Source organism: Dryobates pubescens, chromosome 13 (genome assembly GCF_014839835.1).
Source record: "Dryobates pubescens isolate bDryPub1 chromosome 13, bDryPub1.pri, whole genome shotgun sequence".
Lineage (NCBI taxonomy): Eukaryota > Metazoa > Chordata > Aves > Piciformes > Picidae > Dryobates > Dryobates pubescens.
In genome coordinates, this window is record NC_071624.1 from 9,407,295 (window position 1) to 9,432,824 (window position 25,530).

The 25,530-nt window shown below is 49.3% G+C and overlaps 1 protein-coding gene across 1 annotated transcript in view; it reads left to right on the forward strand.

Moving 5' to 3' along the window:
* The window catches only part of P3H2 (prolyl 3-hydroxylase 2), a 72,495-nt gene extending 56,589 nt beyond the window's left edge, over window positions 1-15,906 (forward strand). Inside the window, exons 2-15 of the mRNA XM_054166861.1 lie at window positions 239-385; window positions 1,316-1,505; window positions 4,214-4,345; window positions 5,741-5,883; window positions 7,514-7,603; window positions 8,092-8,132; window positions 8,641-8,735; window positions 9,752-9,879; window positions 11,015-11,110; window positions 11,200-11,350; window positions 11,865-11,982; window positions 12,140-12,215; window positions 13,112-13,252; window positions 14,205-15,906. Coding sequence (XP_054022836.1) covers window positions 239-385; window positions 1,316-1,505; window positions 4,214-4,345; window positions 5,741-5,883; window positions 7,514-7,603; window positions 8,092-8,132; window positions 8,641-8,735; window positions 9,752-9,879; window positions 11,015-11,110; window positions 11,200-11,350; window positions 11,865-11,982; window positions 12,140-12,215; window positions 13,112-13,252; window positions 14,205-14,297 — 1,641 coding nt within the window. The 3' untranslated portion in view covers window positions 14,298-15,906. The remainder of the gene's footprint in view (window positions 1-238; window positions 386-1,315; window positions 1,506-4,213; window positions 4,346-5,740; window positions 5,884-7,513; window positions 7,604-8,091; window positions 8,133-8,640; window positions 8,736-9,751; window positions 9,880-11,014; window positions 11,111-11,199; window positions 11,351-11,864; window positions 11,983-12,139; window positions 12,216-13,111; window positions 13,253-14,204) is intronic.
* Window positions 15,907-25,530: the final 9,624 nt, after the last annotated feature.

Sequence of the window (25,530 nt, forward strand, 5' to 3'; positions counted from 1 at the left end):
GTGGACAGATAAGTCTGGTTCTCAGGAACTCTGGATCCTCTGATTTCCCTTGCACTGGACTTTCCTCTCATTTAATCTGTTTCCTTTACCCTCTGTGTTCAGGTTTTCGTTGCTTACCCCAGCTATTGCCTAGTCCAATGGTTTCAAAAGGGTGTTAGAGGTATAGGTGTCAGAGTGCAGCATGAACTGCTGTGTTCACTGTCCTACGTCACCAATTCATTTTCTCATCTTGTTACAGCTGAACAAGCTGGAGGAGGCAGCAAATGCAGCTCACACCTTCTTCATGGCAAACCCTGAGCACATGGAAATACAACAGGACATTGAGAATTACAAGACCACAGCAGGGAAGGTCAGCTTGATTGACTGGGAAGCCAAGCAGCACATGGTGAGTCTGAGCTAAAGAGGTGCCTGGGTTATGTGTCAGGCAGTTTGGAGAGAAGAGATTTAGGAGGCCAGAGAAGCATCCTCTGTGAATGGGAAGTTTCCTGCTGAGGTCCATGTTACAATACAGCAAACTCTCCCTTTCAGCACTCTCCTTTAAAGCCAGCCATCTCCTACTTTTTCAAGGTTCTCTCTGTTCTTGGTTTGATGGTTTCATGCCAGCCTGGTCACTCACTTTAGGGAATTCTGGGGTCATCCATAGCTGTGAACATGCACCAGCAGGCAACTTTGATAGATGCCTCCATGGGCACTGATGGACACGAGGCTTATGTGTGTTTCTTTTGAGCTGAGTTCTCTCACCTGGGCACATGAATGATGGTGCTGGTGAGAGTGCAGGGTGGCAGGTGGGAGAGTGACAGTTTTTTCCACCTCCTCAAAGCAAAAGCCCAACACAAATTCTGGTGCCAACTCCAACTTACTGATTTTGCAAGATACAAGGAAACAGGAGTGGTTGCTGAATATAATTAATGGAGGTGCACATTAGGGACAATTCTAAGACAGTTCTGCCTCAGTCAAGAGCAGTTTTGTCCTTTGGCATTCAGCATAGTTGTTGGATGTGAGGGTAAAAACAAAGAAAATATTTTTTTCATATAACCCATAAGCCAGAAGTGGCACTGAGGATTTCCTAAGTGTGAAGGAGTTCAGAAGAGCATTTAGGCAGGGTTACAAGGCTCTCTCAGTCCAGAAGTCCATTGATGACTTGAATGTGCTTTGTCCAACAGCTTACATCTGGTAGGTACCCAGGGAGATCTTTCTATCCCTGCTCCCTTGCAGTTTTTCTTTGAGAAGCACCTGTAGTTGGCAAGGGCAGGATGCTGTGGTCTGAGCAGCATGGCCAACTCATGGTCTTGTCTTCTGCCTATCTACTTTGCAGGAGGACTACAGTGCTGGAGTAAGGCACTATGATAAGGAGGAGTATGAGCTGGCCATTGACTTATTGGAGCGTGCGTTGAAAGGATACTACGCTGAGGATGCAGACTGCCAGATCATGTGTGAGGGACCACAGAGGTTTGAGGAGCATGAGTACTTGGAATATAAGGCTGGCCTCTATGAAGCTATTGCAGGTGAGATCTTTTTGCATATTTAGGGTTATCACCCTTGGCCCTGCAATGCTTTTCATTATTGAGTTTGGGCCTTTGGCTGGGCTTGGTGAAGTGTCTCCCCTTCCATCTCTGCTGCTCGTGAATAACACTGCAGGAGATGCTTGGAAGACCAGAAAATACAAATCCAGAGGATGGGAGGCTAGAACATTTCATTTTGGTCCTGAATAGAAGCTATAGTAGAAGAATTGCATTTCCACATGTGTGGAGCATTCTTTAAAAGCTGGAAGTAAAGCTGCTATCACATAAACTGCCTCAGTTTCCCTCTGCACACAGGCTCACATACCTCACTGGGATCTAGCTATTGCTGGCCTCTGTTTATATTTTTCTCTTTTCTTCAATGCATATGAAGAGAGCAGCAGGGTCCTCTTGGTTATGCTCCAGGTGGCCAGGAAAGCTGCCAGAAAGGCTCAGAACATAGATTCCCTCCTCATCCAAAAGTGTGGATTAGTCATTAGCAGAGACCCATCAAATTATGATCTTGACTGAAATCTCTGGGGAGGACTGAACATTACTGTGTAATCTTCAGATTTGCATGCATGGCTCTGAGCCAGAGGGGATTAAAATGGTTCATTCTCAGTAGAAATGAGATTACATTTAATTAGTTGTAAAGGGACAGAAGAGCAATAAATTAAGGTTTGTTTGGTGACAGGAAAGTTATTTATCTGCTCATGGTCTTGGAGTTGCATCAAGCTCTGCAGTTTTGCTTCTTGTGTGGAAAATACTTTGCTCAGATGCAGATTATGTTTCGGTTTTGCGTAATTCTGTTTGTGTTGAGACAGGAAATCTAACTGAAACAACCAAGATGAGAAACCACCAACATAACTGATGGGAAGCTGCCTTTGTTTGGTTTATTTATCCATGCAAAAAGCTATGAGAAGTGTTGTAAAGGCTGACTTGGTACCAGTGTAACTTTCAGCTGATCATGCCTGCTTTTAAAACCATGACCAGGATGCCAGAGGCATATTAAGACCTCCAGCCTTTGCTGGCAAAGAAAACCCATCTTGCTTCTTATGGAAAGCTGCTGCTCATCAGTTTTTGGTCAGTTTTAAATTGTTTCTGTGCTGTGCAAGTCAAGTGCAGCCCCACTGAGCAGAGGTGTTTGCTGGATCATGTGGAGTGCAGACATGATCATGGTCCTTAACCCAACACATCACGTGGGAGTGAGAACAAGCCAGAAGGTCTCTGCAAGTGCCATGATTTGGCTTAGCCAGATATGTCTGGGAATAACATTTCCAAATCCCAGAGCCATTCAGGCATCCAAAGAAATAGGGAAATGAGGGCACATGATGGGAAATAAGATACAGAATGCAACTGCTTTGCTGTAGGAAACTAAGCTTAGCCCTGGGTTCGGGGTGCTCAGCCCCAGGTGTTTCAGCAATGAGTGGCAACATGAGAACTCCAAGAAAAAAGAGTTTAAGTATCTTCAGAACTGATTTATCTTTTCAATCCCAAGCTGATTTGTGATGTTGCTGCATGGGGTTGAACCACTCTCACCTGTCTGCCCCAGGGACAGATGCATGTCAGTGAATTGATTCCTGTCCAGGGCATCTTGACAGTACCAAGAAATAGCTGTGCTTCTCAGTGGTAAATTATTCCAGGTCTAGGATACTTAAATAGCTTTAAATTGCAACAAAATTATTGGTGTCCTTTTCTTTCTTGCTTTCATTAATGTAATTATGTGTATGATAAATCATGTAACTACTCAGACTACCTGGGGACTGTTTTGAGTTTCCACTTGATTTCATTGCAAATTCCTCAGGCTGTTTTTTTGGCAGCTCTGAGAAATGCTTTGGTAGCTGAGCACATGGTTGGGTTTGGTTTTTTTTCAAGGCTGTGTTTACTTCTTAAGGTTTTTAATGGTGTACAGAGACAGAGCAAGTGAAGTAGATTTGTAAGTACATTGCAGCAGAGGCTCCAAACTGGAAACAGATGTCAGTGCTGGCTTCAAAACTGTACAGCTGATACAACGCCTATATTGTGGACTCCCACCAATTAAAAAACCTTGCTAATGGCAGATGTTTACCACATGCTTGCATTTCCCTGGGAGATACCACATCTTTAAGGACCAGCAAACACAGGGATTTTGCTGCCAATATTTGCACCTTAGACCTTTCAGAGTCAGGGTGCAGGTGCCTTGTTTGGTCCTGCTTGAGAAGCTGCACCAACCCCTCTTACGTAAACCTTCCAGTGCCCTCCAGAGTTCTCTTGCTGCATAAAGGAGAGGATTAAAGATGAGCTGAAGGAAGGGAGTGTGAAGATGGCAGCACACGTGACCACCCTTTCTTGACGACTCTGCTTGCTTTGTGGATGTTCTCCCCCTTTGATTTGGCTCTCAGGATTGAAGAGATACCTGCCACCTGCACGTCTCTTCACCCGTACAGCTTTCTTAGGCAGAGGCAGCAGCAACCCAGCACACAAAAGAGATGCTCAAGCTCCCTCTACAGTTGACAGAAGAAGAAAGGCATTTCTCAAGAGGGGCAAAACTATGACTGGAGCTCTCCACTAGCAAAGGAGCCTGAGCTTGCTTTAGGAGCTCAGCTGTCTGCTGCATCACAGCAGCATGAGTTGTACACCCTTCAGCTGGGGAGTTTTAACCTCTGTCTGTCCTCATCTCAGCACCATCACCATCTATCTCAGTTCAGACTGTCTTCTCTCTCTTTTCTTGGCAGATCACTACATGCAAGTCCTGGCCTGCAAACACGACTGTGTCCGAGAGCTTGCCACGCGGTCAGGCCGTATCTCACCCATTGAAAATTTCCTTCCCCTCCATTACGACTACTTGCAGTTTGCCTATTACAGAGGTAAAGGCTGCTTCGCTGTTCCTTGTAGTGCTTGCTGAGTAGTGTTACATTTTGTACAAGTTTGAATTGTTTCATGTGGAAATCCACACCTTGAGTCCTGTGTCCAGTTCTGGGCCCCTCAGTTTAGGAAAGATGTTGACTTGCTGAAACATGGCCAGAGAAGGGCAACAAAGCTGGGGAGGGGTTTGGAGCACAAGCCCTGTGAGGAGAGGCTGAGGGAGCTGGGGTTGCTTAGCCTGGAGAAGAGGAGGCTCAGAGGAGACCTTATTGCTGTGATGATCTCAAAGGTCTTTTCCAACCTGGTTAATTCTATTCTGTTCAAGATTGTGGTTTTTTCCCCCCATGATCTCAGTGCTACAGTGATGCAGTGGCATGGTGTGAAAGTCAGGAAGCAAAGAGCACTGGAAATTGTCTTTTCAAAAGTCAAAGTGACTGGAAGACAGTTCAGCATTTTTGTAAAAGTGTCTTAAATCATCAGTCAGGGTTTAAAAGCTGTACCTGCAGCTTAAATATTACTATCCTTTACATAAATAATGCATTTTTTTTAGGGTCCTTTCATTTGCCTTTTGATATTAAAGTTCTGGAGATTTCCATGTTTCACATTTTCTGAAAGAAGTTGGTAGATTTTACAAGCTAATATACAACAGGTACACAAGTTAGCCCAAGCTTACCTCAAGATGCCAATTTTTGCTAATTACCAAATATGTGAAGATTCACAGTAAAGCTGCAGGAGCTGACAACACTGCAAAATATCACAGAGTTGGCAGTGCTGTGGAATACAGCCAGTCATGTGGTCCTGTGTGGTGTTTTATTATGTTACATAAAAGAAAATCTAAGCAGAATTCTGCTATCTCAGGCTTGTGCTAAGAGCTCTTTCCTGAAAAGAGCAGAATGTGAGGATCAAAACTGCTACTCCAACCTAAAGCTTCTTCAACAATGAAATGGGAAGAAAGCTGGGGGAGTCAGAAGCATTTTGTGCTGATAGAGGCTTTTTTTATTCCCCTGCCTAATTAAAAGTTTCCTGTGGTGGGTAAAACCCCCTTGAGCCCTGAGAGATGCTGCACAGAAGGGTGGCAGTTTGCTCCCTAATGACATCCACATCTTGCCCATCCAGCTGGATACCACTTGACCTGTGTATGACCACAGAGAGGTTGTCTCTTTGTGCCTCAGTTTTCCTCATGGTGAAATGGAGCAGTTAAGACAAAGCTGCATCGACAGAGCCTTGTCAAGGGCTGGGCTCACCCTTCAGCCGACGGAGAGCTCAGACTGTGCTCTCCCTCTCTGCAGGCTCCCCTCCCAGGCTCTGCCCCGCCGTGCCCTGCGTAAGCTCCCAGCACCACCACTGAGGCTGGGCCCTTCTCTGCCCCCCTTGACAACTGTTGTGTTGCCTCCCAGTTGGTGACTACATAAAAGCCCTGGAGTGTGCCAAGTCCTACCTCCTCTTCCACCCGGATGATGAAGATGTCTTGGAGAATGCAGGTTATTACGAGGGCCTCTTGGAAGGCACAGTGGATCTGGACACCATCAAACCCAGAAAGGTAAGAGTGAGTGTCACCTAATGCTTTAACAAATGCATAAGCTGAAAATAAAAGCAGCTTGGCAGCTTTCTCATGGTGAGACCACTTTGAAAACAGATGTGGAGGTGCTGGGCTATCTGGTGATGCTAATTGTCAGGATGCAAGTCCAGAGTCACTGGTGTGGGGGAGAAGCTGGAAGACAGGATCTTCTTTAAATAGGCACTTCAGCTTAGCAAGGCAGAAGAAAGGCAGGGAGGGTGATGACTGAGTGACTCAACAATGTAAACCCTCCTCTCCTTCAGTGCTCCAGAGGAGATATGGAGGAGGAATGCAATGAAGAACAGAGGGCAAACTCTGTTAAGAAAGGGCTGAGAAATATTTTCCCAAAGGGGAGGTTGGGATGTCAGCGTTACTCTCAAGTCACTGAACTTGGAGTTCAGTGCTCAGCCTATTCTTCAGAGAGTAGCTTTGCTATCACCAGCATTATGCAGGGGTCAGACAACCAAACAGTGAGCCAGCGGGACCTGCTTCCTCTCTGGTCTGGACAGGCTTTGTCTGTGGCCCTGGGGCTGCCTTTCTCACGATGCAGAAAAGGAGAAGTTCCTTCCATCCCATCACAGCCCTGCTGAGGCTTATTCCCCTTGTGCCATAAACAGAAAGTAGGCAGGAACGGAATTATCCATCCCCTTGGGAATTGCTTAATTTCCAAGAAAATCAAAGGATGAATTTGGTAAAATGCTGAAAAAGAAAATGGAACTGATAAAAAAAGAAAACAAGAACAATTGTTGCTTCTCCTCACAAAATGAATCTAAGAAAAAGCCCTGAAGTTGACAAAAACTTCTCCTTGTTTCCAGTGTTTGGAAGTTTTCTGTACAAATTTCCAGCTGGCTGTGCTTTGTGGTCACTGAGCACCCTGAGCATGTACCAGGCTGTGGGCTCCATGTTGCAGCTGTTGAACCAAGGCACAACCCAGCCGAGGTTCCATCCCCTGCAACCTGAACCTGCCTCTCATTCTGCAGCTGGGGCCTCTCTGGCCAGCCTCCTGAACAGATACTTAGAGGCTTACCAAGGTGCCCAGTGCTCTCTGCCAGCTACAGACATGTATTTGGGGGATCAGACTTCCCAAATGAGCTGCTGAACAACTGCCCTTATAGAATAGAATAGACTAGAATTAACCAGGTTGGAAAAGACCTTTGAGATCATCAAGTCCAGCCTATCATCCAACACTGTCTAATCAACTAAACCATGGCACCAAGCACCCCATCCAGTCTCTTCCTAAACACCTTCAGTGATGGTGACTCCACCACCTCCCTGGGCAGCACATTCCAATGGCCAATCACTCTTTCTGTGAAGAACTTCTTCCAAACATCCAGTCTAAACCTCCCCTGGCACAGCTTGAGACTGTGTCCTCTTGTTCTGTTGGTGCTTGCCTGGGAGAAGAGACCAACCTCCAGCTGGCTACAACCTCGCTTCAGGTAGTTACAGACAGCAATGATGTATTGAGCAGCTCATCCCCATGTCCAGGGTTACTTTAAGACTTGACCCAAGCATCTTGCATGACAAGCAAATTCCTCTTGAAGCAGAGGTGCATTGTCTGTGTTTTGTGAAGGCTACATGTGGAACTACTCCTCTCTTTTTGTCTTCTTTTCAGGAAGCCAAGGTGCTGCTGAGGCGCCATAAGCTGGAGTCTCATCTCTTGCGGGTGGCTGCGGCCGGCCTCGGATACACCTACACAGAGCCGGTAATGCCTGGGTCTGCTGTCCTGAGGACCTTTAGGTGTTCATAGCTACAGAACCAGCTTCCCTTTCCCCTATCCTATAAAGCAAGTCCTGTGTAGGTGACTCAGGAGCTGGATCCTGGCCTGTTTTGGTCCCTGTGGGAAAATGGTGATAGCAAACCAAGGAAGGCAGCCATTCCTGGGTTGAAGAAGCAGCAGGTACAGCCTAGTCTGGCTGCTCTGCTGTGGTATCTGGCTGTCTCTCACCCCCTGCCATGGTGGTGAGGTGGGACAGAGAAGGCTGGGCAAGCCAGGCTCTCTCTGTGCTTGTCATAGGGTGCTAGTTTGGCCATTTTCAATTTGGTGACTCCAGGCAATTGCCCAAAGTTGTGTGGGATAGATCCATAGGAGGGAGGCTGGCCAATGTCCCCAGGTGTGAGACAAAGCATGTAGCTCCCTGGCTTCAGCTGCTGCATTAAATTAAGAAGCACGACCTCTCTCTTTTCCCACAGAACTACTGGAACAGGTACGGCGCCCGCCAGGATGAGCACAGGTGAGCCACCCCCTGTCCCAGCCAAGCATATGGCTTCAGTGGTCCCTACAGTGGGGTAAAGGGGATGGGATGATGCCCGTGGTGTCCATGATGGGGTACCAGCCTGCCATTTGGAGATGCTGCCCACCCCAAAACACTAATATAGTTCAGTTAAGGCCCTTTGCCCCTTACCATTACAAATATTCCCACAAACACTATTTTAGCTGAGTGGCTCAAAATCAGCCATAGTCTATAAGGAACTTGGTCAATGAGGCAAGTGCTACTGTTCAGGTTGCTGGTGTCTGTGTTTTGATGGTGGAAATTGTTATTCCCATTACCAGAAAAAACCCACATTTGCCACAGAACAGGGTGAGGGCTTCTACTTGTGTGGTTGTGACATTTGTGCAAAGTACCAATTTGCCTGATTCTTTTCATGTATTGTTTTCTGAAGGGTGTGAGATAGCACAGTTCCCAGAACTGGTGACCTGTGGCCAAAGTCAGGCTGTTTATCTTCTCTCTTGCTCCTCAGTGTCCCATCAAGTGTTAGCAGTGAGCCAGAGGATGGACCCCGGCTGTCCCTGGTAAAGAAACCCATGCCAAAGCCAGACCGAGAGCTGAAGGAGGGTAAGCCTGATGAAAATGTTTCAACAAAATCAGATTTTTTTTCCACTCTTGCTAGAGATGGCAGACTGCAAAGACTGGCCACAAAGCAATGAGAGCCAATCCTATCTGAGGGGGCTGAAGTTTCAAGAGACAGAGAAGTCTTCAGTGCTGCCACAGCGTTCCAGGGGCTGTGGATCCCACCAGCACTGCTCTGCTCTTGTGATCACATCAAGAGATGTGATTTTCTCACAGCTTCTGACCAAGGGAGAGTCTTCCTTCCTCCTGGCTTTCTCTCTTACCTTCTGGCACTGGGATTCCTAAGGGCCAGTCTTAGCAGTAGAGACTGAAGCAAAAGAGACAGACTGGCTTTTTATTTCATGTCTTGGCTTACATCAAGACACTTGGTTTGAAGGGCTATCATCAGGCATTTTAACTGATTTTAGCACATTCTCAGCAACCACAGAAAATACCATAAAGGCAAGATTTCCCCCATGACAGTTTTGTTCTCATTCAGCTTGCCCACTCCCAGCCTCCCTTCTTGGTGGAGAACTAGCAATGCTTACTGCAAGCTGAGGACTGCATTAGGGTTTTTTTATGTGTATAGAAGACAAAAACCCCACTGATGACAACTGCAGAGAGCAGCTTTGCATGCCAGGCTGGCAAGGTCCACAGAGAGCAAATGCAATGGAAACTTACAGTCTCCAGGGCAGGAGAGCCAAGTTAGCCAGTGTTCATGTCTCTTATCCTGTCCCAATGGGTTTTGGCATTTTCAGGCTACGGTTCCTGCATTTGCAAGGCAGCTAATGAGAAAGTGGAAACTGCTGATGCTCTTGCAGCAAGTTACTTTAATCTCTGGGTGTTTCCACTGCTTCTGTTTCTTTCGTTGCTGATGTGAGGCCAAGCTCTGCACTCTGTTGTGAAGCACTTTCCCTGGTAGCACACCCAGGTGACTTTGGCTGGTCCTCAGCTGCAGTACCAGATGTCAGTGAGGCCAGGGCATGTTCAGCAGGCTCATTTTGTGCCTTTCTTTCCATCAGGGGGTCCTCTTCTCTACAGCAATGTGAAGTTTGTTTACAACTCACAGCAGCTGAACGGCACCCAGCGAGTGCTGCTGGACAATGTCATCTCCGAGGAGCAGTGCAGAGAGCTTCACAGGGTGGCCAGTGTGAGTAGGCAGTGCCCCTGGGAGGACGAGTGCCGCATGGGCTGAGTGCCTGCTGCTCTCCCCGAGCATCTGGCTTGTGTGAGCTGAATGTATGATTGGCCTCTGGAGAGGCTCTGGGTTCATGCCTCCCTTTTGAGTGTTGCAGCTAATGCCATGGTGTCTGTGGAGACCAGTCAGATGGTTTATCTCCATAACACACTCAGCACAGAAGCTGCTGCTCTGTCTTGGGCTGTTCTTAAACACATGCTGCAAGACAGCCCATGCAGAAGTGGCTCTGCCATGTGTTATACTCAAAGGATGCTCATCCACAGGCCTTGCTGGACTTTCTCATTCATCATAAGCTGGTGAAGGGCCTTGAACACAAGTCTTATGAGGAATAACTGAGGCAGCTGGGATTGTTTAGTCTTCAGAAGAAGAGGCTGAGGGGAGATAGAATAGAATAGAATAGAATAAACCAGGTTGGAAGAGACCTTCAAGATCATCGTGTCCAACCTATCATCCAACAGCACCTATCCAACACCACCTAATCAACTAAACCATGGAACCAAGCATCCTGTCAAGATGTCATTGCTCTCTACACCTAAGAGGAGATTGATGGGGGTGGGGGTTGGTTGTCTCTGAGCTCACATACACAAGTGACAGGACAAGAAGAAACAGCCTCAAGTTGTGCCAGGGAAGTTTCAGGTTGGGTATTAGGAAAAAATTCTTCACAGGAAGGGTTATCAGGCACTGGAACAGCCTGCCCAGGGAAGTGGTAGGGCCACAATCCCTGGAGGTATTTAAAAGATGTGTGGATGTGCTGCTTAGGCACACGGTTTAGTGTTAGTGGCTTAGCAGTAATGGTGGGATTGTGAGGTCTAGGCAGGACTTGATCTCAAAGGTCTCTTCCAGCCTCAACATTTCTATGGTTCTATGGAGCTTGAGAAAGGACTGAGAGTGCCTGAACATTCCTGGCTGGGAGGTGGGTGGCCATTTTTCAGCATCTCAGAATGAACTGTGTTCATGGAGAGCTGCAAATCATCTGTTGTCAAGGCAGCCCTGGGGGATTTGGGGAAGAGGGTACCAGGTGCTTCCATTGCAACTCCCCCTCTCCTGGGGAATCAGTTCACCCCTCACCCATGTTCATGTCTTTCAGGGGATCATGTTGGCTGGAGATGGTTACAGGGGTAAAACCTCCCCTCACACCCCAAACGAGAGATTTGAAGGAGCCACGGTCCTCAAAGCCCTCAAGGTACGTTTGCTTCCCTCCTTCGCTTCTCCCACGCCTTCTTTCCCAGCGGTGCGCAGTGCTGACCCTCTCTTGCTCCTCCCCTTGCCCAGTACGGCTACGAGGGCCGCGTGCCGCTGAGCAGCGCCCGGCTCTTCTACGACATCAGCGAGAAGGCGCGCAGGATCGTCCAGTCCTACTTCATGCTCAACTCCACGCTCTACTTCTCCTACACCCACCTGGTGTGCCGCACTGCCCTCTCCGGTGAGGGCGCTGGGGGCTGGTGTTGGGGCAGGGCTGGGGGGACAGGAGGGGTTCAGCCCCTCCACCGGGGCCTTATGAGGCGGGGAGATGAGCCTGAGGGAGCTCTGTTTTGCGTGATGCTTAAACTTGTGGGTGAGGGCTGTGCAAAGTCACTGTCCCCACAGCAGCATGAGCACTGCTGTCCCAAAGAAGTTAATATATGGGATGTCTTTTATTTTTTGTATCTCCAACTCTTCCTCTTCTCTCCTCTCTCTCTCTCACTGTCCCTTCTCCTTTCTAGCCCCCAGCTGTCCATCTCACTTCCCCGGACTAGGGAACAAGTAGAAGTGTGGAGATCTGAGTCCTCATGTGTTGTTGCCTTTTCTCCCCAGCCTTTCCTATCCTCCTCCCACCTGTGAATATCATCTGCAGTGGGGTTGTGGCAAGCTCTCCACTGTGATGGAACCACAAATCCTGGCATTTCCATCTCATCCACCCCTTCTCCTTCCCTCTTCTTCCACATGGCCCTGCCTAGGCCAGCAGGAGAGGAGAAATGACCTGAGCCACCCCATCCATGCTGACAACTGCCTCTTGGACCCTGAGGCAAATGAGTGCTGGAAGGAGCCTCCTGCCTACACCTTCCGGGATTACAGGTAGGAAGGAAGAAGGGGCTGCCACTGGGGACCCTTTGCAAAGCAAAGCATCTTGCTCCACAGGCTGTAAGCCCTAAAGCTGGTACATTCCAGCCATAGCAGAAGTGAGCCCTCAGCTGCTGCTCCCCTAACAGAGGTCTCCCACTTCTTCTCTCAGTGCCCTCCTGTACATGAATGCAGATTTTGAAGGCGGCGAGTTCATTTTCACCGAGATGGATGCCAAAACTGTGACGGTAAGTCAGTGCTGTGACCCCCAGGCCGTTCCTCGGCAGCCTGCACCAGGGCTCTGGGCTTCCCAGGCAGCCTCTGGCTTTTACCTTGCAGAATCCATACAAAATCCTGCTGGCAGAGGTACACAGACCTTCTGTGCCCCGGTCAGAGGCCATATGGAGCTGGAAATGTGCAGGTCACAGGGATGGCTGAGAGTTGTCCCTACCTAGAGGACTTGCTAAGCTCCCACCCCATCTCATGACCAAACATGAAGCGATGCCAGACACATGCAGTGTTGGGCCCAGAAGAGGTCGTGGTGGTGGATGTCAGTCCCTGAGAGGGATGGGGCTCAAGACAAAGCCCCCACCTCTGCATGGCACAATCTGGGAGCCTGGACACCCTCTCTGTGTTTGGACAGAGTATCTGGGCACCATGCTGGAGTTCTGAAAGTTTAGTAGGTGCTAAAGGGTGTATTGCGTCTGCCCAAGACCAGTGCCAAAGGGTTGATTTGGCTGACACTTCTGCCTGAGGTCTTGCAGGATACCTGTCATGGAGTCAGCATAATGAAAGAAAGGCATTTCACAGCCCATGTCAGGGCTGGCCTGAGCCACCTGGAACTGCTTTGTGGCTCCTTTTTTGCTGTAGGTGGTCACCTGCAGGCTTGGCAAAGACTTCATGCCACCGTCTCCTTTCTGTATAATGTCTGCACAGCAGGACCAAACCTGACGCCTCCTTGTTCACCCCACACTTTTTAACAGCCATGTCCTGAGATCTGCTTGTCCTCCAGAGCAGCTCGGTGGGTCCTGGGGCAATGCAGAGAGATGCCCAGTAGGTCCCTGGCCCACAGCAAGCCCAGGACAATGCCAGTGCACGCAGCCATGCTGCTCCTTGCCATTCGGTGTTGCCTCTTTCCCTGCAGGCCTCCATCAAGCCCAAGTGTGGGCGGATGGTCAGCTTCTCATCGGGCGGCGAGAACCCCCATGGGGTGAAGGCAGTCACCAAAGGCCAACGATGTGCTGTGGCGCTCTGGTTCACTTTGGACCCCCTTTACAGAGAGCTGGTAAGTCCTTCAATTGTAATGTGGAAGGAGCTAAGGGGTACCCAGCATCTCAGAGTAACCAGGGCTATCTTCAGCCTCCAGTTCCAGCACATCTATTTTCCCCCCATTGCACCTCTGTCAGCAGCATTCCTGTCCCCTGCACCATGAGGACATGAGCTGGTGGCCCCTGCTGGCCATTCTTCTGGGCACCCATCGCCGTGGGCCCATGGGGTGCAGGGCTGGGTTGTGGCAGAGCTTTGTGCAGGGCTGGGCTGGCCATTTCTGACACCTAGTGGCAATAGCTTGATGAACGGGGAAGTCCTCCACTACCATCCACAGCTCAGAGGCCAGTGATGTGTGGCTGCTGCCAGGTCCTCAGAGGCAGTTTGCAGCCTGAAGTCCAGGGGTCTGGGCACCTGGATCCCTTGGGCTGTGGTGCATTTCAGCAGGCCCCTCCAAGCAGATGTAAATGCAGGGAGAGAGCAAAACTCATGCGCTTTTGCAGGTGGGCTGTGAGGTGTTGGGAGAAGCTTATCTTCAGGCATGCAGTCTTCTGTCTCTCTGCTTTTTGGCACTAGCTGGAATTCCTCTGTGCATGGTACACATATGGCAGATCAGCCCTGTCCAGAGAGCTGGGAATCCACATCAAGTGGAGGAGACAGGAGGAGGGTATGCTATGGTAGTGTCTGCTAGTGAAGTGTGATAAGGGACCAGCAATATGTCAGCTCTGCCCCAACTATTGCTGCCCCTGGAGGGAGGAGGGAATGAGGTATTGAGATGCAAAGTAATTTGATCAATTTTGCCCAGCAAATCCTCAGCTCAAGTCTCAGATTTTTCCTTGTCCTCTCAACAACGCTGCTGGCTTGTAGATGAGCTGCTTACTGTGGGTCCTCCCAGCACACTGAGCTGTGATGAATAAGCTGGGAGCAGGCACTGAAGCTCTGCTGTTATAGTTTCTTCCCTTCCCTTGCAGGAGCGAATCCAGGCAGATGAAGTGATTGCCATGTTGGACCAGGAGCATCTAGGACCCAGTGAAATGAACATCAACCCAAAGGATGAGCTATGAACTAGGCCAAAGACTTTTTCTATTAAATATTTATTTAATATTGTTAATCTTATTAGAACCCTTCTATTTTTGTACAGAGCCACTGTATAAATTAACAGGTTAATTATGATCATGGAGTTGCAGAAGTGCCTCTTCTGTGTTTAGCACAGCTCTTGCTGAGACCTCTCATCTCTGTGCCAGCACCTCCTGCTGTGACTGATTCTGCCTCTTGGATTCCTTGCCCTTTCCCAGTGCTTCTCAGGACTTATTGAGGCCCGCTGTATCCTCTTGGAGAATCTCCTTTTTGTCTTGCTCAGCCAGAGATAGTTGCTTCTCTTTAGCCCCTGCTAGAGAAACGTCTCAGGTGTGGTAACAGACTAGCCTTTCTGCCTTTGCTAAGTGCTGGCTGAAGACCCAGACAGTGATACCTGGAGGAAACTGGAGCCCAGTTCAGTTATTTCCATCTCAGATCCCCTCACCATTTGAAATAGGCTTTTTAGGTAAAAAACGAACCCCAAAGCAAACCCCAAGTCCTGGCAAAATTTGTATCTCTGTAGCCATGCAAAGCTGGCATTTGGGCATTAATTCTGAGCAGAGCTTCCAGAGACCACCTGATGGGCAGGGGCATGAGCTGTGTACAAGCAAGAAGGGCTTTGAGTTGCAGCTGACTGTGGTGAAATAGAGTCTGTACTCACATTCAGTCCCTGCTCTTGATAATGGCCTGGAGTGCATGAAAGAAACTGCTTTACACTGCATCCTTTGAGCTTCCAGCCCAGTGCTGCTGCTGGAAAAACCACAAGGTTCTTCATGTTATCTTCTAAGTCATCATTTGCAGGTCCATGCTGAAAAGCATCTGAAAGGCTCAGGGATGTTACAGTGCCATGGTGTTGGGTGATCATGGTGCAGCTTTCTGCTTCAGGTGTCCTGGCTGCATCCTGCCATCCTGATGGTGCAGGAGCAGCAGATGTTCATGGTAAGTAACACTTCCTCAGGCTATCTCTGACCCAGTCTGAGGGTGTTGCACATGCTGCTTATCACAAGAGATTTACCATGCTGCTAAGCTAGCAAATCATCTCTCTCCCATCATTAAATTAACTCTTGTGTATGAGATCAGAGCAACCCCTACCCATCAGAACACCCTGGAGTCACTAAGCTGCCCAGATCTGTGACATACAAACAGCTTTTATTTTTGACCAAACAGCTGCTTCTGCTGCTGGAAAGCAGTTCCTAAAAGGCAGGTTGCATCAGTCTTTGTTGTTGTATTTACTGCAAGGCTGCTGCCTCTCCAGAAAGCACTGCAGGGATCTTGGCTGGAATTTGCATCCCTGAGCAGCCTTGCTCAGTTCTCTGTTTCACTGGCACTTTCTTAGTCTTTTCCTGCTCCCCATTGCCAGCTTTGACATTTCCAGGACTTAAATCTTCCCTAGGGAATTGTATTTTCTCTTTTTTCATGCAGTTTGTATCTACCTAAACTGTCCAGACTCAGCAGCACTTTTTTCATCTAGTCACTAGCTGCAAAGCCCATAGATGAGGATGATCCTTCTGTACAGACCTCCTCAAGAGCTGGTGCTGAGCAAGATAAAGGGGGAACTCATCAGGAAAATGAATGCTTAGACTGTGAAGGGAGCACCAATACTGCCAAGAAAATAATGGAAGGGTCATTTGCTGCACCTCCTCCAGTGTGGAATCTGCAAGGGAGAAAACTCTGAGTATTTCTGTGTCACCAGCATAGCTTTTTTCTTTGAGGTTATCTGCCTTCCTCACAGACTGCTGACAGATTCTTGACAGATTCATTATGTTGGTTTCCCAAAGAACTGCCTACAGGTGTGTGCTTTTCAGAGACCCTTCCCTGCTTAAATGTCTCCTCTGTAAAGGCTTACTCCCTCCTTTCTAAGACAGCCAGAGTAAAAGCTGTTGGGGAAAAAGAGGAAGGCAGCTGGAGTGCTGAAGCACTGGATGTGTTGTTCTTCATTCACACCATGCTATTGCATTCAAGACTTGACTCCTCCGTGCTGCACCTTCAGCATGAGTTTGTGCTGCCATCTCCCTGACAACCACATCTTCCTGAGTGCACCCTGTGGAGCTGTCCCTTCCAGGCAGCTCAGGGCAGTCCCTGCTCTCCCAGGAGCTGTGGAGATCCCACCAGCTGCTCCTTCTATGGGGAGATGGGGCAGGGGGCATTGCAGGTCCTGGTTTGTTTGCTGCTGTGGTGGTTAGCCAGAGCTGTTGTCTAAAACCAGAGGAAATAAATTAAACACAACATCTGGGCATGTCTTTGTCTTTCTTTAGCCAAATACTAGAAGGAAAGACTGGGCAGGGTGCAGTTTGTCTCATGATGGTGCCTCTCCCTTTGTTGTTTCATGGAGAAGCATATCACAGCTCATGTGCACTGATTGAGAACAGTGGAGCAGCCTCAGAAGGATGCAACATTTCAGGACTCAATAGCAAACACAAACTCCAAATCCCCAAGAAGGCGAAAGCCTCTGGGCTGCCTCAGCCATGCTGCTCATCACACTGCTCGGCTGCTGAGACCTGCCTCTGGTACGTGTCAAGCTGAAGCCAGGAAAGAGGAATGCAGTGACTCAAAGGCACTTTCCTGTTTGTTTTTTCAACCTCTCTGCTCTGCCAAAGCCTAGCTCAGAAGTGGATTTGCATTTCTACTGCAACAGCAGAGGTGGCTGCCAAGTTTATCAGCACAGTGTAGTGTCGCAGGAGCAAGTTACAGAGCTCCTGGGGACACACATCAAAATGCAATGTAGGCTTTTGGGTCTCTTGGGGCTTGACTGGGATGGATTGCCACCAAGACAGCTTGACCTCTGAGAAATTAATTTTAACTCTTTGATTTGATGTAGGGGCCTGTCATTGCCAGAGATGTTAGGGCCACATCCAGAATGTCCATAGGGCAGCCAAATCCCTGGAAAAAGAAAGCTAACCACAAAATTGAACATATATATCCTACTCTTTCAAGAAATGTGCCCAAGGGACCAGATTTGAGCTCCTCTGGCCAAAGCAGGGCCATGAAAGAGCCACAACCAGCTTAATGTGTTATGCATGACCCAGTTCTATCACCAGCAGTAGGAGTGGTTTGGAGATGGAGATGCCTGAACCATGTCCTAGTTCCTTGTTAACTCTGCTATGCTCCTCCTAATACTAACAATATAGGGTGGGATTGGCAGGGTTGATTTATGACAGTCAATGAGAATTAAACAAACAACAAACCCACCAAGCTAAACCACTGAAAGAAAACATAATAGAATTTAGAAGTATTTAAAACAATAACTGAAGTGGTTCTGTGTATGTGTGTGTGTGTGTGTTTGAGTGTGGCTGTTGCTCTGCAAGCAGAGCCTCACATGGTGTTACTGGATGCACAGGGATCTTCAAAGAGCTTTTCTTTTGACATTCAGGTAGGTCCAAGCCAAATTTGGTTATCCCTTGCACACAGCTGTTGCTAGGGCTGCAGGGTGGGCTAAAGGAGGCCACTCTGCGCCACAGACACAAGGAATCATTAATGTTTCAGGAGGCAGTACAGCTAAAACTGATGCCTTCATCAAGGAGAAGATGAATGGGTGCACTTCACAGTGAGAGATGAGGCAGCAGGGTCCAGAACCAGCAGTGGCGAGGGCACTGAGGCACAGGGAGCAGGATGTAGCAGGGGTCATGGTAGCCCAACAGTTAATTCAGAAGCATGGAAAACACCTTGTACAAGCAAATAACTGCCAATGGGGGCCGGCAGAAAGTCTGAGGCTGAGTCCTTTTGGGCTATTAATGCATGTAAGGTTGTCCGGTCCCTGTGCAAGGATCTCCCCATTTCACAGCTCCTGTGGTCATGGATGGGAGCAGAGCCTGGACTTGTTACCTTTGTACTGCAGCTGCTGGTGAGCTGCCTTGACCTGGCCAAATGGAAGATGTGAGTGGAGGAAGGACTTGGAGTTTGCACTGGGTACTGTTCATCCCTCCTGGTTAAACCTTGTCAGAGACAACCTGAGCACTATCAGGCAGCCAAACATCTTCCCATAAAACACTTTCATTTGAAAAAAGAGGCTCTTTCCTCCTGTCTGCACCCTTGCCCAGCCTGTGGGCAGTGGGGGGTGGGAAACAAAACAAAACACCCCCCCAAAAAACCAACCAAAGGGACAGATGGCTCTAATAGTGCTGTTAGTGAAATGAAAACAGGCTAGTTCTGCTTTGGGGAAGAACTGCACTAAAAAAGCAAAGCAGCATGGATATCTTTCTTTTCCCCCACAGTTCCTCCTACACCCACACCGCACCAGAAGAGTTGCCCTTTTGGCTATGCATTGGGGTGTGCCCTTGGTTAGGCCCCACAATATTCTGTTCTTTCCCAGGTGAGGATGGGCATGGGTATGCACTTTCCTCCTGCCACCCCATTTCCACAGCAGGCACCAAGGCATAAAGTGTCGGCGCCAGCAACAGCACCAGAAACGACAGTGTGCCTCTGGTCATGAGGCCAAATCCTGCACTGTTGTTCATCCCAGGCAGAGCCCTGCCTTCAGTTTGGGCCTGGGGGCCCACAGGGGCAGGTGCAATCGAAGCTGCTGGGTACAACAACCACCCCAACCTCCCCCACCCCACCCCATCCTTCTAGAGCTCAGCATAGTGTGTGTGGATCACTCAGAGCATAGACTACGCCAGCAAACTGCTGTCTTCACTCATCTAGTGGATGTCATGGGCAGCCCAGCATTACTTTTATCTTGTTTTAAACACATGGTGAAAGCTGGCACCGAGTTTGTTTCCTTCTCATTTAGCAAAACTTTGTTTTGGAAAAAAGAATAAAATAAAAGCAATTAAATCATAGCTGTCAAAGATGTCCCAACCCCTTGGCCACCATCCAACCCAGTCAAAAATAAGTCCAACATACTACAGGAACTTGAGAAAGCAAAACTCGTTGGGTTGCTTGTCCACCCTCACATTGTTTCTGGGGCAGAGTCCTGGGGAGCCTCAGGGGTTCAGCCTGCATCCAGCTGGGCAGCAGCGGGCAACGGGTGAGGCCATGGCAGGAGAATGCTGGCACAGGCATCCACAGTGCATGCCATGGCAGGAGCAGGCAATGCAAGGGCCCTGTGGGCAAACAGAGTCAGGCTGGCTAGTGGACACACTTGGGAAAGGAGCCAGTCAGCTAATGATCGTTTCCAGGGGTGGTTTGGATAACGAGAATGGCAGTTCTAGTAGGTATTTCCTGAGGCTCAGCAGGGCAGGGCAGGGGGAATTATTATGAGCTCAGTTTAGCTTCTACTCCTCCTTTATTTGTAATAAGATTAACAGTAGAGATGGCAGCATCAGCAGCAGCCTGCCGCTGCGATAGGCTGCCTTGATAAGCAGCTCCGGCGCTGCCTCGCATGCAAGCCCCATGGCTCTGGCACCCAAGCTCAGGCACCAGAGAAAACAGCCTTTTTGTCACACAGGGCTTTTTCTTTCCAGTGGTCTTAGGCTGGCTTCACTCTCAAGTCTGGTGAAACACCTTGCATTGGATGGGTCTGGCTGCTCCTTGCAGTGCCAGCAGCATGGCTGACCTCCCAATGTAGACCAGTATCCCCATCTCCTGCTGGCAGCGCTTCTGCACCTGACACCACCTGAAAGTGCTGGGCTAAAGGCTGGTCCCAGCTTTGTCGGTGAGAAATGGGGCCACTGCTTGCCACCAATGTGTGCTGAGCAGCTCCAAGTGCAAGAAATGAAACTGGCTGGTTTCACTGAAATGAGGCAGAAGCTGGAAAGAAGTGTGAATGCTCTGCAAGGCATCCCACAGCTGCTCGTGGCACTTTAACTGTACCGTAGCAAAGGTGAAGAAAAATCTCTTTCATGATCCCCCACATAGAGAGGAGAATGTGGAACCCTGAAAAAAAATTGGCAAAGATCTTTGTCATATCTGTGTATAGAGCCATTCATGACAAACACAGAGCCACCTCTGAGTGTAACTAGCTCTAATAGAGGAACTTTGGCTGGAAAGCCACTGAAATTAAAGCCCTGTATTTGAAACGCCCTCATATTAGTTGCAGTACCCAGCCATGCATAGGCCAAGTGTGCCCATCCAGGGCAGGGAACACAGCTGCTCTGGGGCACCTTGGCACAAGGTTCATCCCTGCAGGGCTTTCTGCAGTGCCTGGGCACTGAGCCTCAAGTCCCTTTTACCATGTTGTTAGTCCCTGGCCACATCTTGCCATGTCAGGCTGCCCATGAAAGGCAGCTGTGGTGATGTGTATTTCTGCATGAAGCCCTTCTCATGGAGCCTTATCAACATGAGCCCATGGTCCAGGGGTGGTCAGTGCCGTGGGGAGTGGATGCCAGGTGCTGGGGAAGTTGTGGGGGTCTGCTCCCTCCAGCATATAGGGGGGGAAAAAAAACCCAACCCACCAGCATCTTAAACCCAGCTTGCTGCCCCCAGGCACCTGGGGGTTGTTTGTTCATCTTCTTTCATTTCAACACCTTGTGTGAGAGGCTGGGAGCTGGCATTCACCACTCCTGTGGTGCCAGCTCCAAGATTGTTTTATTTGATTTGCCGGCCAAATTGGGTGGATGGGTGGAGACTGAATTTTCCCCTTTATTTTTGTTTTCAAAAAACCCTTCTGGCCCTGGGTGAGGCAGAAGGAGCTGAGTAGTTTCACGTCTATCTTCTCTGTGACAGTTACCTGCCTACAGCGGCAGGGCCACAGCCCAGCTCCTCCAAGCAGAGGAGCTGGGTGTGGGGTGACGGGCTCGCTAGGGTGCGGAAAGCCCTCAGCCACCTCACACAGAAGTTTTTTATTCCACTCCCTTCCCCAGCACACTGGAAAAAAAAAGCTCTTGCGTGAGCTCATTTTTCCTTGCTCTGCCCAACTTGTCAAAGGAAAAAATAAGTCTTTAATATGGGCAGCCCGTGGCACTGGCAGAGGATGGTGCAGGCCGTGTGTTGCTCAGCAGTGGTAAAGTGCTTGCTGAAAATCCCAGCCTTGTAGTCTGGCCTCATTTTGCACAGCTGCAGGGAAGGGGTTTTTCATCAAAGGTCCCCAGGGAAAGCCCTGAGCCATGTGTGGTTGACACCCTGAGGTGCTCTGAGCAAACACTTTCAGAATAACCATCCCTACAATAGAAACATCACCCCAACAGTGACTCGTCGGGATGAAGAATATACAGTTTGTCCCCAGCCTGGCTGTGCCCTGTGCTTCCCAAGGTGTTTGACCCAGCCCTCACAGCACCAACGCAAACAAAGCAGCCCGGGAGGGGTTTTTTTACCATCTCACTGATGGCTATGAAGAGAAGGATATTCACATGCATCTTCCAAAAGGTCAGCAACAACTAATGTGCTGTGTTCTCCTGTGCCCTGCAAACTGCCACGTCTGCCTCCCCAGCTACAAGCCCACAGTGCTGCTACCAGGCTTTCCTGGCAGCTTGAGCTTGTCTGTCCTTCTGGACTCATCTGATAGGCTGCAGGGGAAAGTAAAGGTACCTGCTCCAAACCCAGGCACTGCAGAGAGTGAGGCTGAGTGGCTGATGAGCACACGCCCTACCCTGCTCAGCTGGCACCACATGCAGAGCTTGAGCATCTGCACCAATTGCTGCAGTACTAACCCAGTAGCCATGACCTTGCCAGTGCCCTGAAAACAGCCTGACCACGAGGTCTGCATGGCCAGGAGCTCCAGCATGCCTGTTTGCCTGCCCCTCAGCTGCTGGGACTGATCGTGCTGGCAGGAGCTGCTAGCATGGCCGCTTGGTGGGAATCAGGCCAACTCTGCAAATAGTGTTTGTTCCCCTTAAGGTGGAAGATGCTACATCCTTTCTCTCCTTTCAGACTAATTACACTGAAACAAAAGGTGAGATACACCGTATCAGGAATGTTACCAAGCCTTTGAGTCCTCCACCCAGTGGGATTAAGTGGGATCTCCAGATGGCATGAATACAGATGCCAGCAGCTGGCCTCCGGCTCCTCTTGCTCAACTGCTGGCGCCACCAAACAAAAGAAAACAAACATCTTTCCTGCTCTTGTGAGGGGCCTAGCAGCACAAGAAAATTTCCAGGTCAGGAGCTCCTGCATGGTAGCCCATGCTCCAGGCTGTGTGGAAGAGCTGCCATCCTTCAGCACCCCCTTGTCCCAGCTGTGAATACCACGTAGTACTGGCATGTAAGTGAGACCAAAGAGATTCACAGTCGAGGCTCTGCTTTGGGATCTTCCCCTGCTACCTTCGATCTGCATCTAATTTCCTTCACTTCCAATCTTCTCGTGGGATGACATGGCCGCTGCTGATTCCTCCTAAATGCTTTCCCCTCCCTCTGCAAGCTCTGCAGGTCATTAATGGCCATGTTGCCAGGCCATAGCAGTCTCCAGGCAGCTTTGCTTTGCAGTCATCATTTGGGATAAACAGGGATAAGTGCACTGGAGGAATCCTCCTGTTCTACCCTGAGAGGTGTAAAAGGGCAGAGTGCTGGCTGGAAACAGAGGCCAGCTCTGGGAGTATCACCCAAATCCTTTCCTTCCCTCTCATACCTGGTATTGTATTGTACTGATCAGTATTGTTCTTCTCTCACTTGCAGTGAGGATGTTCACAGCCAGGTCAAGCAACACAAATAAGAAGAAAATTAAGCTTAGGAAATGTGCCTGTGTTAGTGTAGATTTCCATCTTGGGAGCCCTTTTCTGCAGCTTCACTGGGTTTGATTTGACTGTCTCAACCAGGTGAGAGACTTCTCAAAGTTACTCTAGATGCCCTCACCTAACTAGGCATGAAAGGGTTAACTAATGTGCTCCTTGGGCATCATTTCTCTTTAAATGGAGCGGAAAGAAGGCCCTACTTGCTCCTCTTGAAGCTGTGAAAAAGAGTCAAGTGTTCCCAGCCAGGCTCACTGTCTGGCCCTCACCTGTGAAATGCTGCAGTTACACTGTGCTCCTTCCTGGCTCTAGTGGCACCACTACAAAAACAACAGAAAATAATTAAACCTCAAATTTCAGTCAGCTCACTCTGCTTCTGAGACCTCTTCAGATAGCAGAGTTGCCTTCACCTTCATCTCCTCACCTGCCCATCTTCATCTGGCTGCTGGCAACCCTGACAGGGCTTTTCAGTCATGTCCAATTTCCTCACCTCCAAGGCAAGGCTTAAATAATCTGAGACAGCTGCTGCCCATGGTCTGACAGTAACGTGCTTGCCTTAATGGTTACTTGCTAATATTTTACCCTTGGGTGAAATGATGAGGTTCAGGGCCAGGTGGAACATGTTTAGCCGTCTCTTCTTTGGGGTAAGCTGAGTCACTGCTGTTAGAGCTGTGCAAATCCAGTTTGTGTGTGAATGTGTTTTTACCATGAGCCCTTAACTTTCAATGTACCGCACAATGCCACATGCTGATGGCTTCTAAACGCTAGCTTCCTTCTCTGCTCACGTTGCTAATTAAGCAGCGACAAAGGCTAGAATATAAACTATAACAGAAGTAACTGCCTTGCTAGCACTTAAAGCTATAAGTAAACCATGATGCTGGTGTCTTCCAGCTCAGCTTCAGAGGCAGATAGGCAGTACCTCAGGCTGCTTCTCTAGAAAATGGAAGCCTTGCTCAGGGCTTTCAAAAGATGTTGTGGGTTTGAGGCTCAGGCCAGAGCCTAAATGCCAGAAGGGAGAGAGCTGGCTCACACAAGCTGATGCTCAGGGCTAGGCATTTGTTCAGTGTTCAAGAACTCTCCATCAGCCTTCAGAGGGTTATATATTGCCCTGGGGGAAGGCTGCTGAACACTGCTCTGGAGCTGGGCTTCATACACTTGGGCGCTGCAGTACTTTCTAGGTCTGCTGTGCTGGTGGTGACCCATTACCTTCTGTTTCTGTGAAAGACACCTCCATTTCCAACCAAAACAATTCTATGCTTCCTTGAAAATACTCATGTTTGTCTTCAAGCTGGCAGCTCTTTCCAGGTTCAGCATGAGCTGCTTGACCATGTCTTTGGAATAAGAAATCAATGCATTTATCTCGCATTTTGCCATGGCACGTGAATAATTCGATGCAATTGTGTAGCCACCCACACCTCTAATTAATCAAAGAGGTTTTTATGCATCACTGTGCAACACTGTTTCCTAACATCCCTGATACAGACTACTAGGATCTGTTGTAACATTTCTTACCCAATTACCTGGAGGCCAGGGTAGGGGTGAGCAATGGGGGCACCTCACTCCTGAGCAGAGAGCCTGAGCTGCCCATGGCTGCCAGCTAAGATGAGTGCCATCCTCTCCAGCTCCCTGGCTTCTCCTAGGGAGCTGCAAACTCTCTCCATGGGACAGCCCTGGAACGTAGCAGGTGCCCACTCAGTGCTGGAGACTGCCTTCAAGTTTGCCCTGAAGCAGAACTGAATGTGGGCCAAATGAACAGGGTGAGCTTTTAAAGTGTACACCAGCAAACCCAGCCAGAGCCAGCTCACAGCCTCCAAGCCAACAGCCTCCAGGAAGCCACAGGGCAGAGCCCCCCCTCTGCATCCAGCACCCTGCAGAGCTCTGCAGGTGCAGAACGGGGTGCTGGGTGCTGCTGGCAGGTTGCCGGGCTCCCCACCCAGACTGGCTGAGCGGGCTGCTGAAGCAGCGTGGGAGCACAGAGCTGGCCACCAGTGCTCTAGCCAGGTGCTGCTGTGGGAGTTCCTGGCTGTGGCATGTGCTCCCTGCAAAATACCTGCTGGTATTTTCTCAGCTGGAAGAAGAGATGTGTATCACTTTGGCAGGGAGGGCTTTTGCAGCCGAAGCTCTCTGTGTGTGCGTGGAGGGAAGGTGGAGCACCTCTGATGCCCTTGGGCAGGGCACACATGGTGCTGGGAGCCTGAGGTGCTGCTGCATGCTGGCTGTGTCTGCAGGGTGTTGCAGCACACAGTAACCATGAAAGGCTGCTTACTCCCAATGTGCCTCCAACCAGCCTTCTGGGAGGGGTAGGATGTGGCTCTGGAGACATCTCTGGACAGAGGCTTACCAACAGAGGAAACAGCTTCATGCTTTTTGCAGCCATGATCTACCTAGAGGTAGAGCATTCTTCTCTCCTGTTTTGGCAGATGATGGGGTTTGGGCCTCATCTTCTGAATTTCTCAGTAGTTGTAGTGTTGGCTGGCATGGGCACAGTACTGGGGATTCCCTGGGTACATAGCAAAGGGCAGGAGAGCCACAGAATCCCAACAGGAGAAGTTGCTCTGAGACACTAACAGCTCATTTACTTATTCTACCCATACAAGACTGCTGCAGCAGCTCTTGTGTGTGGGATGCAAAGGGAAAGGTGTTGAAAAAGGCAGTTTTATAAAACTCATCCCCATGCTGTG